The 14,606-nt window shown below is 38.7% G+C and overlaps 5 protein-coding genes and 1 pseudogene across 7 annotated transcripts; 4 read left to right on the top strand and 2 right to left on the bottom strand.

The window, feature by feature from the left end:
- The first annotated feature begins 96 nt into the window (after window positions 1–96).
- Window positions 97–3,533, top strand: LOC104731497 (uncharacterized). The gene is made up of 10 exons (XM_019233813.2): window positions 97–619; window positions 703–831; window positions 945–1,065; window positions 1,240–1,353; window positions 1,456–1,565; window positions 1,669–1,852; window positions 2,243–2,437; window positions 2,524–2,745; window positions 2,856–3,066; window positions 3,298–3,533. The coding sequence occupies exons 1-10, from the start codon at window positions 564–566 to the stop codon at window positions 3,378–3,380; spliced, it is 1,425 nt and encodes a 474-aa protein (XP_019089358.2). The 5' UTR covers window positions 97–563; the 3' UTR covers window positions 3,381–3,533.
- Window positions 3,534–3,888: 355 nt separating this feature from the next.
- LOC104733456 (uncharacterized) lies at window positions 3,889–6,336 on the top strand. The gene is made up of 3 exons (XM_087476865.1): window positions 3,889–5,120; window positions 5,206–5,620; window positions 5,738–6,336. The coding sequence occupies exons 1-3, from the start codon at window positions 4,035–4,037 to the stop codon at window positions 6,334–6,336; spliced, it is 2,100 nt and encodes a 699-aa protein (XP_087332991.1). The 5' UTR covers window positions 3,889–4,034.
- Window position 6,337: 1 nt separating this feature from the next.
- On the bottom strand, window positions 6,338–7,115 carry LOC104731496 (uncharacterized protein At4g04775-like). The gene is made up of 2 exons (XM_010450883.3): window positions 6,769–7,115; window positions 6,338–6,668 (listed from the first exon to the last, which is right to left on the bottom strand). Exons 1-2 carry the CDS (start codon window positions 6,940–6,942, stop codon window positions 6,369–6,371), a joined length of 474 nt encoding a protein of 157 aa, XP_010449185.1. The 5' UTR covers window positions 6,943–7,115; the 3' UTR covers window positions 6,338–6,368.
- Window positions 7,116–7,346: 231 nt separating this feature from the next.
- On the top strand, window positions 7,347–9,198 carry LOC104731495 (alkylated DNA repair protein ALKBH6 homolog). 2 transcript variants are annotated; one of them, XM_010450882.3, is made up of 8 exons: window positions 7,347–7,472; window positions 7,668–7,765; window positions 7,855–7,915; window positions 7,996–8,034; window positions 8,146–8,258; window positions 8,420–8,642; window positions 8,753–8,799; window positions 8,902–9,198. In XM_010450882.3, exons 2-8 carry the CDS (start codon window positions 7,670–7,672, stop codon window positions 9,037–9,039), a joined length of 717 nt encoding a protein of 238 aa, XP_010449184.1. In that variant the 5' UTR covers window positions 7,347–7,472; window positions 7,668–7,669; the 3' UTR covers window positions 9,040–9,198. The 2 variants fall into 2 exon arrangements, with proteins under 2 accessions (XP_010449184.1, XP_019089634.1); XM_019234089.2 differs by lacking the exon at window positions 7,347–7,472 and having other exon boundaries at window positions 7,536–7,765.
- Window positions 9,198–10,962, top strand: LOC104731493 (elongation factor Tu, chloroplastic pseudogene; annotated as a pseudogene). The gene has a single exon (XR_015574772.1). The product of XR_015574772.1 is annotated as an elongation factor Tu, chloroplastic pseudogene (transcript).
- Window positions 10,963–11,557: 595 nt separating this feature from the next.
- Window positions 11,558–14,598, bottom strand: LOC104731492 (vacuolar protein sorting-associated protein 2 homolog 2-like). Its single transcript, XM_087478791.1, has 11 exons — window positions 14,199–14,598; window positions 13,826–13,870; window positions 13,190–13,224; window positions 13,038–13,088; window positions 12,689–12,793; window positions 12,514–12,585; window positions 12,348–12,419; window positions 12,173–12,253; window positions 12,032–12,067; window positions 11,846–11,922; window positions 11,558–11,753 (listed from the first exon to the last, which is right to left on the bottom strand). The coding sequence occupies exons 1-11, from the start codon at window positions 14,230–14,232 to the stop codon at window positions 11,693–11,695; spliced, it is 669 nt and encodes a 222-aa protein (XP_087334917.1). The 5' UTR covers window positions 14,233–14,598; the 3' UTR covers window positions 11,558–11,692.
- Between the last annotated feature and the right edge of the window lie 8 nt (window positions 14,599–14,606).

The raw sequence follows: 14,606 nt of genomic DNA, 5'->3' as shown, positions 1-14,606 counted from the left end.
TAAAAATTAGGCCCAATAACCCAAAACAAATCATTTATTTCCATAATTAATGTCCGAAACAGTCCTTACCTTTAATAATCGTATTATATTACTACTAATCTCTTTAGCTAATTTAGACTATAAAAAACCCTCAATTTGTTGATCGCTCTGGCTCTTTGGCTCTGGCCTCTGTGCCGCGTTCTCGTTCCCTCTCGAACTCTCCGGTAAAAACTTCGATGATCGGACATTCGGACTGATATGCCATAGAAACTTGACGCTATAATTTGTCTGGTTCTCTAGTTGTTGTTTCGATTCGAGTTTTTAACGCTCCGAAACGTAGAAATCCCTAATTTTCGTTGTTGATCAACCACCATTGCCTCTATCATGTGTGTTTTAGGTGTCGTTATCCGTAGAAATGGTTTCTCGGTGATGATTTGATTCATAATTCGTATGTGTCTGATCTGGTGTAATTTTGTGTGGGGGTTTTGAGGGTTTCACCAGAGGTTTGTATCTCAAATAACATTAAACTTAACAACTGGTTCTTCCTTCTGGTACATGTTAGTATCTGGTTTTGTTATAATCCAATGGATAAATCAGTCACGGTGGTGCATAAGACCGTTGTGCTCGAGCCATTTATGAGGTATATTCTCTATACCATTGATTACACACATAGCCTTTTTGTTCAAGTGTTTATTTTGTAATTACTATGTTGCATTTTGGCAGGCTGGTGAGGATTGCAGCAAGGGTATTCTATTTAGATAATCCTACGGAGACTGATAATAATAATCAGCAGAAATCTGCTAAAGGTGGCAGTAGATGCACTGCCACTATGATGCTGGACGTGCTTACGAGGTTTATATTGCACTCTCTCTTCTATTTCTCCTATCCACTAATAGTCTATTAGGTGAATTTTTGAGTTACTTTCATTTCTGGTTTGTTTTTCTTTGGTTTTTTGTGTCTGTTAGGCGGCAATGGGTAAGAGAAGAAGACTTGGCAAAAGAGTTGAAGCAGAATGCCAAGGAACTTCGTAAATTAATTAGATTTTTTGAAGAACAAAAATTTATCGTTCGTTACCACAGGAAAGAGGTCTGTTCAGAAACATATCTTCTTTCATATTGTGGTTGTATTTTCTCACCACAAGCTTGTCCCCTATGCTTTGTGGTTGTATTTTCTCACCACGTTTTCTCTGTTTGATTGTGTGCTTGACTTTAATCCTGTAACATTTCTTTTACTTACTCTGCTGTTTTATCTTTTCAATAGACTGCAAAGCGTGCGAAGATGTATAGTTTTGCAGTGGCTGCTACAACTGATGGCCGAGCAGAGGACAACGTTAAGTTCCACACACACTCATATTGCTGTCTTGATTATGCACAGGTATGCTTCATGTCCCTACGACTTTTTTTTCTTTCTTTTACTTTGCTGTTTTTGTTTTTTAAATCATCAAACTAACCCTTTAGAACTTCTTTTCTCTTACAGATATATGATACTGTTCGTTATAAACTGCACCGGATGAAGAAACAGTTCAAAGATGAACTAGAAGATAAGAATACTGTTCAGGAGTATTGCTGTCCTAACTGCAAAAGGAAGTAAAGTTCACTACTTTTTTTTTTTTTTTTTTAAATTAAATCTTTACATTGATGGGTTGTGTTATTTTCCCGAAAGCTGAATGGATTCTCATTTTTGGTATAGATATAATGCACTGGATGCCCTGAGATTAATCTCTATGGAAGACGATACTTTTCGTTGTGAAAATTGCAATGGTGAACTTGTTATGGAATGTAACAAGCTATCTTCCGAAGAAGTAGTAGATAGAGGTGACAATGCAAGGAGACGGCGGCGGGAAAAAATAAAAGTTTGGCTTCAGAATATGGAGGTCTGTGTATACTGTTTTAGCCGCTTAGCTCAATGAAAATTTGATAAAACATAAATTGATTTGTCTTCACTAAAGCTGTGCATCGTTCCATATTCATGATGACACAGAACGATATATGATCTTGATTAGTTTTCTAAGAGATCAGTTCTTAAATGTCCAATGCTTGAGATTACAAAAAAAAATAAAAGGACTCTGTGGCTTTTATTTAAAAGTTAGGATGGTTAGTCTTATTTGTTTGCAATAAGTAATTCATGGCTTATGTTCTATTACTTTTATTCATGCGTAATTGTTTTTTTTTTGAGTTAGGAAAAGATTGTTTCTGTTTTGTCATTTTATAACTTGCTGTTAGTGATTAGATTGTGTGTTGACACGATCGGAAATAAAATGTAGGTTGAAATGAAACCTCTGGTGGATCAAATAAATAAAGTAAAAAACCTACCGTTTCCTGGCTTTGAACCTTTTCCGGCATGGGAGGCTCGTGCAGCTAAGGCTGCTCGTGAAAATGGTGTTCTTGATCCTAATGATCCTTCGAGGTCACAGGGTGGGTATGGTTCAACACCAATGCCATTTCTCGGAGAGACAAAGGTTATCTTTACTTCTCAATGTTATTATGGAAGATAAGTTTTCCCTTCATTTTCTGTTTGTTGACTTCTTTAATTCTACATGGGTAGGTTGAGGTTAACCTTGGTGAAGAAAAAGAAGATGTCAAATCTAAAGGTGGAGATTCTAGTCTGAAAGTCTTACCTCCATGGATGATCAAGCAAGGCATGAAGCTGACCGAGGAACAAAGAGGAGAGATGAGACAGGGAGCAGAGGTTGATGGAGAAGCAGCAAAGCTTTCAGATGACAAGAAAACAGTCTTGGGAAATGGCGATGGTGATAAGGATGTGAAGGCATGCTTTCGGAGATAAATTATGTGTTTATTTAGAATCCCACAGACAGTAGCATCTTGTGGATTGTGTTTCCAGAATCGTGATAACATTTCATTTCCATTTTGCTTCAGGATGAGTATGTGAAAGCTTACTACGCCGCTTTACTGAAGCAGCAAGAAGAGCTTGCTGAAAACCTGAATCCGCAAGAACCCGCAGGTGAGTCAACCACTGACATCCAATTGGCTGCTACGTCTCCAGATCGTCAGGTTGGTATGAAATCCAAACGTGGAGAGGAGGAAGAAGAAGAAGATGTTGAATGGGAAGAAGAAGCTCCTGTGGCAGGTCAGTTTGAGTTTTTACTATGACTTCATTTACAGTTCGGCAACTAGTTGATCACACAACACATTGGTTAGTTAGAAGTATAAAACCGGAACAGAGCGTTGGCATTTGCTCCAAATACGTACTTGTTAAGAGATGCTCATAGTTTATACTGTAGTAGTGGGCCAGAGTTAGGACTCATGATATCTAAAGGATAATATGATGCTCACCTTGTTCATGTAACTTAATATGCAGCCAATGGAAACGACAAGGTGGATTTGAATGTGGAAGCAGAAGATGAAGAAGAAGAAGACGATATTGATTGGGAAGAAGGCTGAACTGAAAACAAATGGTTCAGTTCAAACTAGTACTCATGGAGTTAAGCTTTGATTGTTAATTTTTCATGAGCACTAATAGTCACTTAGTAACTTGCTGAAAATTTCGTTAGCTACACCAATTTTATCAAAGGTGATACATTTTATTTAATCTTTTATACTTGTAGAAGCAGAAAAAAAGGTTGAATTGAAACATGATCATCAACAGAACAGCGTTAAACAGTCAGGCTGACAACGTTCGTAGTTATTACATGAAAATAAAAGGGAAAACGTCCTGGTTTCCCATGAGAACTATGATATCGTATCAGATGGAGCCCGATCTTTACCCCCGTTCCAGATGGCTCTCCTGAAATTCTTCTCAATCTATATACCCATATATCTGTAATTTACGTTTTGTATCTCCATGAGAATAGAAGATATCATCTATTTCACCATTGCTATAGGTTTAATTGGTTTACTATTTGATTAACCGAGTGACGAAGTTTACAAACCAAAATAAACCTGATTTCGACCCGATTAAAACCTGATTTTGACCCGATTAGAAACATAACCCTCAACCGAGAAATCCCTAAAATCACATTTTAACCTCTTTTTTGTTTTCTCTCGCGACGAACCCTAGAAAATCAAATTTCACCATCGATTTCTCAAATTGAATCGATGGATTTAATAATCCGATCTGGTTTTGGGCAACAAGATGGTATTGGGCAAAGAGATGGTGTTGGAGAACGAGAGTACGATGAAGAAGGAGAGGATCGAGATGAATTTCACGTCGATATGCTTGCTCAGGAATTTACCGATGCTGAAGAGTCGATTCGTCATGATACGTACCCAGAAAGTGACGACGAGGAAGAAGGTCGTGGTCGTGGTGCGGGTCGTGGTCGTGGTGCGGGTCCAGAGAGGGTGTTTACGGATATCGGACGTGGTGATGGAACTTTGTGGAAAGACCAATCCTTCTACAATGGGGTCGCATTCAAGGAGAGTGTCTTGGACTATGCACTACATACTGGTTACAATTTGAAGCAATACAGGTATGACAAAGATAAACTCGGGTTTAGATGTGTTGGGGATAAGGGCAATTGTGAGTGGAAAGTGTTTGCTGCACTTCTTCCAAACGCATCTTTGTGGAAGATTACGAAATACATTGATAAGCATTGTTGTACCCCCAATGGCGAGTGTGAGATGTTTAAGGTCCCAGTCATAGCTAGAATTTTTCTCGATAAGATTAGAGAGGAACCGGATCATTACAAGCCTTTGAGGATTGAACAGATTATCATGGAAAGGTGGAAGATATCCGCTACTAGGCCACAATGTCAAGCTGCTCGGAGAAAGGCTTTGGGATGGATAGAGTATGAGTATGAACAACAGTTTGCACGACTGCGAGATTACCAAGCTGAGATCTTGGAAGCAAATCCAGGGTCTGTTGTGGAGATTGATACAATTAAGAATGATGTTGGTCAAGACGTCTTCAATCGGTTTTATGTTTGTTTCGATGCCCTTAGAAGAACTTGGAAACAGACTTGCCGGCCAATAATAGGAGTTGATGGCGCCTTCTTAAAGGCAAAGATCAAGGGACAGTTGCTTGCTGCATTAGGCAGAGATGCAGACAATGGCATCTATCCAATAGCCTGGTGTGTTGTTCAAGTTGAGAACAAAGACAATTGGTTATGGTTTGTGAAGAGATTGAAGACTGACCTGGATCTAAACGAGGGAGATGGTTACATTTTAGTGTCTGATCGACAAAAGGTATGTATCTAACTAATTTATTATATTGGTTAATAAATGTGAATGCTCTCGTTTTTAATATGTTTGGTTTTTGGTTCTCAATTAGGGGTTGATAAAAGCTGTGGAGTTGGAGTTACCACAAATAGAGCATAGAATGTGTGTTAGACACATCTATGGGAACTTGAAGAAGACTCATCCTTCCAAGAAGCAAATCAAGCCACTCCTCTGGCATATGGCTTGGAGCTATAATGCAAAACAGTTCGGTGAGAGACTGGAACAGATACACGCTTATGACACTGGTGTGTATGATGATGTTATGAAGTCGAAACCAAAGAGCTGGTGTCGTGCCTTCTATAAGTTGGGGGGTTATTGCGAAGATGTTGACAACAACTTCACAGAATCTTTCAACAAGACCATCGACAAAGCAAGGGAGAAACCGTTTGTGGCAATGTTGGAGACAGTTAGAAGACTGTCTATGGTTCGGATTGCCAAGCGTTCAGCTCTCTCTCATTCTCACAAAGGTAATTAACTTTATTCAAAATTTAATGCAATTTTCTACGATTGTCTATGATTTTATTCAAAGACTGTCTATGATTTCTACATATTTAATGCAATGTTCTTGGTTTTTGATGTTTCAGGTTTATGTACTCCATATGTGGCAAGGTTTCTTGCTAAAGAGCATGACAAAGCTTCGGAATGCCAGGTGCATCCTTCTACTAATGGGTGCTTTGAAGTCACACTGGATGGAGACAAACACAGAGTTAGTTTACAAAATATGACTTGTACCTGCAAAAAATATCAAATATGTGGTATTCCATGTGAGCATGCCTATGGAGTGATTCTGAAGAGGACGTTAAGTGCTGATGACTATGTCTGCCAGTGGTTTCGAACTGCTATGTGGAGGCTTAACTACACAAATGGCATTACTCCACAAAGGGGTGCTCGTCATTGGCCTTCGACTTTAGGTGAGAATGTTCATGTTCCACCTGAGCCACCACAACCTGGGAGAAAGAAGATAACCAAGGCAGACAAGAAGAGGAAGCCAGGTGTAAATGAGTCTCCTGTCAAGAAGAAACCAAAACATAAAAAAAGGATAATGCACTGTGGAATTTGTGGTTCTGATCAGCATAACCGTAGGTACCACCAGAAGAAGAATCAAACACAGGTTGTTAATCGGTTTTTTCTCATTTTATTTCTCAAGATGAGTCTCTTGTTCTCATTTTTTGAACAACAATAGATTACAACCGAACAATAGTTTACAATAGCTCATCATACAAGCTTAAACAGAGCAAACAAGATCATAAAACCGAAAACACATACAATTATACTCTTATTCATCCTACATTGCAATTCAGCTTTTGCTTCCAACAAAACTTCTTCAACCCTCTCACAAAGCTCTTTTTCGAACTCCATTTGCATCTTCTCAAATTTCAGCTTCTGTTCTTGCAATGTCTCTATTGTACGCTCTTTCATCTCTTCTTTTACTCTCTCAAATTGAACACCCAATGTTGCTACCTCGTCCAACAATGCCTCATCGACCCACTTAAAGATGTGGTTATCGTTCACAAGCTAACATTATATCATAGAATACAATGAAAATTGATGAGAAGGATTAGGCTCGGATTTGGATTAGGTCGATGTCTACATCAAACAAAGCATAACATAGTACCTTCTTTGCTGCTGCTTCTCGACATCGAAAGTATCTCCGAGAAGGATTAGGCTCGGATTTGGAATTCTTTGCCACGATGTGTTCCCCACACCAGCATCTCTTAGGCACGCCAACGACGAATCCTCTTTGTCGAACATTTGATGAACCACTCGAACCTCCAGAAACGGTACTCATGGTTGCAAAGATCGATTTAAGAATTTTATGCTTTTAGGGTTTGAGGATTTGGGGATTTTAATGGAGTTATAGATGTGTTATAGATGTATCGTCTCGGGTCGGATTATTAACATCAGTCAGGTTTTATTTTTGGTTTTCTATTTGGTATGAACGGTTTCGTATCGGTTCACTCTTTAAACCGATAACATCCCGATATATGGGTATATAGATTGAGAAGAATTTCATGAGAGCCATCTGGGACGGGGGTAAAGATCGGGCTCCATCTGGTACGATATCATAGTTCTCATGGGGAATCAGGACGTTTTCCCAAAATAAAATTGTAAAACTATTACCAAATAAAATCTGGAAGGCCCAAAGAGAAGTTTGTTTGGGCCTAATAAAAGCTCTTTTTTTTTTAATTAAGCGGGAGAAAAAACCTGGTTTTATTCTTCCTTCTCCATCAGCCAATTGATTTCAGATTCTTCCTCTAAAGTCTAAGTGAAATCAAACGATTTTCGCTTAGGGTTTATCGATTCCTATTGCAATTCCTGGTTAGTTTCATTGAATCCCTAATTTTGCCATTCCTTTTTTTTTTTGTTGATCTTTCCTCTTTTTTTTATAAACATTTGAGATGTTAAAGTAGAATACGACAGACGAATCGGTGCGAACAAATTAGCTGAATAGACTCCCAGTTATAGTTCTGATTCAGTAACAAGTGTTCAAGTTGTTTTGATTCTTGATGACAGCCATGGAGTTAGATAACTTCAGGGTAGGTCTTACTCCAACAGTATTCTACATTCCCGGTTTTATAACTGACGATGAGCAAACTCAGCTCCTAAATCATGTAAAACTCTCCTCTCCTTAAAAATTAAAATCTTGATTTTGTTCCTCTTTTTCAACTTACTGTGTTAAACCTTTTTGCTGTCCTGTAAGATATATGGAGCATCTGGTTCCAAGTGGAAGACATTAAAGAACAGAAGATTACAGAACTGGGGTACACTTTCTCCATACTTTAGTTTTCATTGGGTGATTGTTGAAGAACTATAAAGTCGTGACCTTTGGTTTGTTCTTCAGGTGGTATGGTTCATGAAAAGGGTCTTGTTCCACAAGAATGTAAGTAAGAATGAGACAAAAAAAAAAAAAAAAAAGTCCAATCCTTGATTATCTAACCTCTAGATGCTCAAGTGTATGTAAACATATGTATTTTTCTCTCTTTTGTTTCAGTGCCTTCCTGGCTGACAGAGATTACATCGAAGATTCATGAAAGCTCGGGTCTGTTCCCTTCTGCTATAAATCATGTCCTCATCAATGAATACCATCCTGACCAAGGGATAATGGTCCGTTATCATCCGTCCTCCTGAGTGGTTATTTGCTTATTTGTTGGTTTTAAGCTTTTGCTGTAGAGTTAACGCAGCTTCAATTTGTTCATCCTGAGGTTTTAGTTTTCTGCTAAGTTCGTGAACAAGATTGTTATTTCCATGGTTGTAATTTTCCACAGCCGCACCAGGATGGACCCGCTTATTTTCCTGTTGTAGCTATACTGTCTCTTGGCTCACCTGTCGTTATGGAATTCACTCCGCATTTGAGATTAAGATCAGGTGATGATTACATTTCCAAAGACCAATGTCTTGGTGAAGAGAGTTGTGTGCCTGAGAGAGACTCATTCTCTGTCTTGATGATGCCTCGAAGCTTACTCATCTTCAAAGACGACTCATATTCAGGTAAAATCATCAATCCATAATCAAACTACATAGAGCGAGAGAAGTAGTAGTAATCAGGAACGATTTAAAAACATCCGGTTAACATTCTTATTATCCTGTCTTGCTTCCAGATTTCCTCCACGGCATCAGCGATAGTCCAACGCAATGCTACAACCAGGTGCAACACAAAGCTCTTCTCTCATATCTACAAAATGTAAAACGGTAGTGACATTAATGTAAAAGGGAGAGTGATTTTATTGTTGTGTCTATCTATCTTCAGGTCGTTAATGAAGCTGAAGCTTTGGCTTACTCTAATTCAAGAAAAGATGGTGACAAGATTCTTCATAGAGACCAAACTCGAGTTTCACTTACTTGCCGTTTAGTCCCCAAAGTCCACAAAAATCTCTTCAGGCTTTAGATAGGAAAACACAATGTTTGTCTTGTCGTTTATGACTGTAAAAACGTTACGATTTGCGACGTGGGAATATAAAAACGACACGATATGTAGTTCGGTAAACTTGAGGACAAAGAAGTTGCAGCGGATAGGATTAAATATGAGCCCTTCATTATTTTCTTATTTTTGTATATTTATTTATTTATTTCTTCTTCTAAAGAGATAACACAACAACACAGTACTATACAAACCTCACTCTATCCCCAAATCCTCTTCTTCGTCTCCCCCAATCAAACCCTAGGGATTCTCGATTTCTCCTCCAAATCCGTCTTCCATGGCGCTATCGGCTCCAGCCGCTTGTTCTTCTTCTTCCTCTAGACTCCTCTGTTCCTACTCATCCCCTTCTCCTTCTCTTTACCCCGCACCTGTCTCCGCCATTTCCACCTCTGGTAAACTCAAAACCCTAACCCTCTCTTCCTCTTTCCTCCCTTCTTACTCCTTAACCACCACCACTACTCCCACCTCCGCTTCTCAATCCACTCGTCGTTCCTTCACCGTCCGTGCTGCTCGTGGCAAATTCGAGAGGAAGAAGCCTCATGTCAACATCGGTACAATTGGTCACGTTGACCATGGGAAGACTACTCTAACCGCAGCTCTCACCATGGCTCTCGCTTCCATGGGAAACAGCGTCGCTAAAAAGTACGACGAGATTGACGCGGCCCCGGAGGAGAGAGCTCGTGGTATCACAATCAACACTGCTACGGTTGAGTACGAGACTGAGAATCGTCACTACGCTCACGTTGATTGTCCTGGTCACGCTGATTACGTCAAGAATATGATTACCGGAGCTGCTCAGATGGACGGAGCTATCCTCGTTGTCTCCGGCGCTGATGGTCCTATGCCTCAGACTAAAGAACATATCCTTTTGGCTAAGCAGGTTGGTGTTCCTGATATGGTTGTGTTTCTTAATAAAGAGGATCAAGTTGATGATGCTGAGTTATTAGAGCTCGTTGAGCTTGAGGTTCGTGAGCTTCTCTCGTCGTATGAGTTTAACGGTGATGATATTCCGATTATATCTGGCTCTGCTTTGTTAGCTGTAGAGACACTCACTGAGAATCCTAATGTGAAGAGAGGTGATAACAAATGGGTAGATAAGATTTACGAACTTATGGATTCTGTTGATAGTTACATCCCTATCCCTCAGAGACAGACTGAGTTGCCTTTCTTGTTAGCTGTTGAAGATGTGTTCTCTATCACTGGACGTGGTACTGTAGCTACAGGGCGTGTTGAGAGAGGTACGGTTAAGGTAGGAGAGACTGTAGATTTAGTTGGTTTGAGGGAGACTAGGAACTATACTGTCACTGGGGTTGAAATGTTTCAGAAGATTCTTGATGAGGCTTTAGCTGGTGACAATGTTGGGTTGTTGCTTAGGGGTATTCAAAAAGCTGATATTCAGAGAGGTATGGTTTTAGCTAAGCCTGGATCGATTACTCCACATACCAAGTTTGAAGCGATTGTGTATGTGTTGAAGAAAGAAGAAGGTGGAAGGCATTCTCCGTTCTTTGCAGGTTACAGGCCTCAGTTCTACATGAGGACGACTGATGTTACTGGTAAAGTGACGAAGATTATGAACGACAAAGATGAAGAGTCGAAGATGGTTATGCCCGGTGATCGTGTCAAGATTGTTGTTGAGCTTATTGTGCCGGTTGCTTGTGAACAAGGTATGAGGTTTGCTATCAGAGAAGGAGGTAAGACTGTTGGTGCGGGAGTTATTCAGGCTATCATCGAATGATTATAAAATGAGGGTTTTTGGGAGAGTTTCACATAGTGAGCATCTACTTGCTTTCTTTTTGTTTCCCTCTTGATTCTCGAACTCGTTTTTACTTTTCTTTTTTGTGCCATTTTCTTCTTTAAGAACTCGAAATCAAAATGTCATATATTTCTTGATTTCTTTGACCCTCTATATAATTCTTGCATTTGATTTGGGGTCCGATCCGAAGATCAGTGGTTTATTCTTAGGTCATAACTATCATGTGAATTTCAGATTACTCAAAAGTTAATTGTTTTATGACTTCGATTGTACCAACAACCACTTAGTTTGAAACCATTGTTCAAAATTCAAACAGTGGAAAGATTACATAACATCCCTCTTACACACCTGTGAATTACAAAAAAAGGTCTTATCACTGGAAGTTGCAGGATATGAAAAAAAAACTAAAAGAGGGAAGTTGTAATGTGAAGGAGAAAATCCAGAAGAGGACAGAGGGTAAGGCACTGTTTAGAGATAGGTTTTGCCTAATGAGATTTTCTTAATGTAAGATTCTTATTACAAGGTGTCATGATAAGTAATGGGGGTGGACATGAGGAATCTCATGTGTCAAGAGTGTCATCATCCTCCAACTTGGTCTTACAATGATGACCTCTCTTTATCTTCTTTATATCTTTAAATTTTATAATCCCTTTCTTAGGCTTCTGATGCAGACTTATGAGGATAGAGGAAAAAAAACAGTTCTAAGACAAGAGTCAAAAGGACACCTTCACGTCTTGCAAGGTTGACGATGTTATATATTTAAGTATTTGATTTAAACATGAGACCCAGTTTGTTACATTAGTAGATTTATACAAGAATATGAAGAAGCTGCTTTCTCGTGATGGAAGATGTAGAAAAAATCATATTTTAGATTCGTCGTAGTGAAGCCAATCTTCTCTCTAGTTCCTCCATTTCAGTAGACTCCGAGCTGTAAGTTAAAGATGTATGAAATGAATGTATTATCCAAAATAGTCTTTATAAATCACAGTAAATGATGAGAACCCAAATGTGTCTTCATACTCATTATTGTTGTCGGTAGTGGTAGGAGCGGGAGCAGCAGTTTTCGTTGCAATCCTGCCCTTTGGAGCTGAAGATAACTGTTAAGACAAAAAAAAGTATGAAACAGATTTTAGTTCTATTAAGTCAGCCGAGAGAGCGACAACCAAATACTTCCTTTCAAGGTTTTAAATTGTTTAGAACCCTTACCTGAGATGCAACACCAACACCAATCTCATCAAGAACCTACAAGGACATCAATACAGGTGAATGAGTTGGATAGAGGAAGCTTGGAGAAATTTCTCAAGAGGGTAAGTATTTATTCTTGTGATTCAAATTGCAGTAACTAACCTGGTTAGTGAGATCTTCTGTTTCCTCTTCAGCTTCATCTTTGTCAAGAGTTTCATCAATTGCCTCTGACATCATCTCTATCTGCAATATCCAAAACAATTATTACTCAGCCAATCTTTGTGATAAAACTGCGCTTAAAAGCATGCTCTTAAAGATAAATTGTGATTTTGTTTACCGTCATGTCCAATTGTGCAGATTGTTTCTGAAAGTCCTTGATAACTTTAGCTTGTTTTGTCGGTGCCATTTGCTGTAAGTGTGAGAAACAAGAGAGTAAACTTTGTTAGCAGGGAAGTGAAAGAACCCCATCAAAGTAGCAAAATGAAACAAAGTGGGAATATCACCTTGTTCATTGCAACCATAGCTGTGGTTGCACCTTTCATTCCAGATGAAATAGAGGTGCTTGCATACAAAGCCTATATTTTATAATTGTCCAGCCAGCAAGGAAACATTCAAGAAGTTGATAATTGTATCAAAGCATGTGGCAAGGAATGGGTGGAGAGATTTAAGTAACCTAACCTGTGTATGAGTGGTTACACCCCGGATTTGAGCACGGCTTCCCTGCAAATTGGTGATCTGTTGCCTCAATCGAACAAGCTGTCGAGCTAAGATCTTGGTGGCTGCCTATGACAATGTTTTAACCAAAACACGCTTATTAATGTAGAAGAGAAGAGTCTGGAGGAGTTTATATAGGCAGAAATGAACCAAAAAGCTAGTAAACAGTACAAAAGATACTGTGAAATAGTGATTCAGTCATCTGGACACTGAACAACTTACTACCCACACAATAGTTTCCATAAGGAGTCAAAGTTTCTCACAAAATAAGGAAGAGAATTTAGTTTTTCTCCACTAGAAAGAAAGGCTTTACCTCATTTCCAGTTTTAGCTGTTTTCTTGATTTCTGCCACAAGCCTCTTCTCCTAATTGCCATGTTCATTAAAACCGTCAGAACAAACTAATCTAAAAGCATCGTTAGTGGATAAACTCAATAGAAGAAGAAAATTTGGTAGATGCTATCTACCTCCAATTGAAGAGATGTAATCTCGCGTTCGATTCCTGCAATTACACATTGATAAACGTAGCTTAGAGCTTGACATATGCCCAGTTAGATGTATAAATATATAAAGCAATCCAAAGATACAAACACGAATATTGATTATAACTTAATTAGCATAGCATGATGGAACTACGTACTGTAATCAAACCACAGGACAAACAAACCAGTAAGAAGTGATTATTGCCTCTTTCTAAATCTGATCTAACGGATCCATTGATAAACGTAGCTTAGTGCTTGATATATGCCCACTGCCCAGTTTAGATAGATGAATAAGTAACACTTGTTCAGAAAGAGTGGTATAAATTGATAAAGCAATCCAAAGATTATAACTTAGTTAGCACATAGCATGATGCAACTATTGAAATCAAACCACAGAACAAACAAACCAGTAAGAAGTGATTCTTGCCTGTTTGGCTCTTTCTAAATCTGATCTAACGGATCCACTAAGATTCCAGAGTAACAAGCGAAAACAGCTGTTTGAACTTCAATGAAATGATGGTAGGATAAAAAACTTAATACAGCTCTAAGACTTCCATTTGACTACACGGTCTTCGACCATTAAGATATAATCTGCTTTTCAACAGACAAATAAACACATACCTCGTGTAGCCACAGCCATTTCTTTCTTGCTGGTACGGAGAGCATCTGTACAAGAAACATCAATCAAAACAGAAAAAAAAGCAAGTAAAAGAGAAACAACACTTAATAACTTGAGAGAAACCACACACAAAAAAAAAAAAAAAACGATGCACTGAAACAAGTATGAATCGGAGAAGATTATTCACACTACACTATCACTATCAGGTTAAGGACTCAGCAGATTCGTCACTCCACAACGTCAGGTTGAAGCAGGAACAGATTTAAAAGTTACAATTTTTTTTTGCAGATTTCTTCTAGAACCCTAGACCCAGTTACTCATCAGAGTCCATAGCCGGCAAGATACGAAAATCCAAAAAAAAATCAAAGCTTTTACCTTTGGGAGTGGTCTTCTTCTTGAAAATGTTCATTGCTAAATTGTCTTCTCTGAAATTGAGTAAGTGACGAAATCCCTAATCTTTGAGCTTATGGTGACAAACCCCTAATCACATTTCGAGGAGGAAGTGAAGTTGATCTATGGAGAGAGAGAAGAGAGAGACAGTGGAGAAAAGGTGTCTCCTTTAGTCATCTAACGCCCACGCAAATGGTACTTTAGCCGTGTCTTCACACTAATCTATTCTTCTAAATGTTTTATTAAAAGTTTGACAAACGATCTAATTCAACGAAAAATACAATACTAAACCGGAATAAACCAATTACAACAACAAAATACACTACTAAACAGTCAACCTCATCTTAGTTCATTTTATCTTAATCATAATAGTAGTTCACTTGTTGGTTTGAC

This window comes from Camelina sativa, chromosome 12 (genome assembly GCF_030686135.1).
Source record: "Camelina sativa cultivar CO46 ecotype springtype chromosome 12, ASM3068613v1".
Taxonomy (NCBI): Eukaryota; Viridiplantae; Streptophyta; class Magnoliopsida; order Brassicales; family Brassicaceae; genus Camelina; species Camelina sativa.
This window is presented reverse-complemented; position numbering and strand designations above follow the sequence as displayed.

What these genes read in the sequence shown, in the direction of transcription:
- LOC104731497 (XM_019233813.2), top strand. Translation starts at nt 564, where the DNA reads ATGGATAAATCAGTCACGGTGGTGCATAAGACCGTTGTGCTCGAGCCA. An exon ending in GCTGTCTTGATTATGCACAG is followed by an intron (nt 1,354 to 1,455) that starts GTATGCTTCATG and finishes TTTCTCTTACAG; the next exon opens with ATATATGATACTGTTCGTTA. An exon ending in TTTGGCTTCAGAATATGGAG is followed by an intron (nt 1,853 to 2,242) that starts GTCTGTGTATAC and finishes AATAAAATGTAG; the next exon opens with GTTGAAATGAAACCTCTGGT.
- LOC104733456 (XM_087476865.1), top strand. Translation starts at nt 4,035, where the DNA reads ATGGATTTAATAATCCGATCTGGTTTTGGGCAACAAGATGGTATTGGG. An exon ending in TAGTGTCTGATCGACAAAAG is followed by an intron (nt 5,121 to 5,205) that starts GTATGTATCTAA and finishes GTTCTCAATTAG; the next exon opens with GGGTTGATAAAAGCTGTGGA. An exon ending in TCTCTCTCATTCTCACAAAG is followed by an intron (nt 5,621 to 5,737) that starts GTAATTAACTTT and finishes TTGATGTTTCAG; the next exon opens with GTTTATGTACTCCATATGTG.
- LOC104731496 (XM_010450883.3), bottom strand. Translation starts at nt 6,942, where the DNA reads ATGAGTACCGTTTCTGGAGGTTCGAGTGGTTCATCAAATGTTCGACAA. An exon ending in GAGAAGCAGCAGCAAAGAAG is followed by an intron (nt 6,669 to 6,768) that starts GTACTATGTTAT and finishes ATATAATGTTAG; the next exon opens with CTTGTGAACGATAACCACAT.
- LOC104731495 (XM_019234089.2), top strand. Translation starts at nt 7,661, where the DNA reads ATGACAGCCATGGAGTTAGATAACTTCAGGGTAGGTCTTACTCCAACA. An exon ending in ATCCTGACCAAGGGATAATG is followed by an intron (nt 8,259 to 8,419) that starts GTCCGTTATCAT and finishes AATTTTCCACAG; the next exon opens with CCGCACCAGGATGGACCCGC. An exon ending in CAACGCAATGCTACAACCAG is followed by an intron (nt 8,800 to 8,901) that starts GTGCAACACAAA and finishes ATCTATCTTCAG; the next exon opens with GTCGTTAATGAAGCTGAAGC.
- LOC104731492 (XM_087478791.1), bottom strand. Translation starts at nt 14,232, where the DNA reads ATGAACATTTTCAAGAAGAAGACCACTCCCAAAG. An exon ending in GAAGAAGACCACTCCCAAAG is followed by an intron (nt 13,871 to 14,198) that starts GTAAAAGCTTTG and finishes TTTCTTGTACAG; the next exon opens with ATGCTCTCCGTACCAGCAAG. An exon ending in GTGTTGGTGTTGCATCTCAG is followed by an intron (nt 11,923 to 12,031) that starts GTAAGGGTTCTA and finishes TTGTCTTAACAG; the next exon opens with TTATCTTCAGCTCCAAAGGG.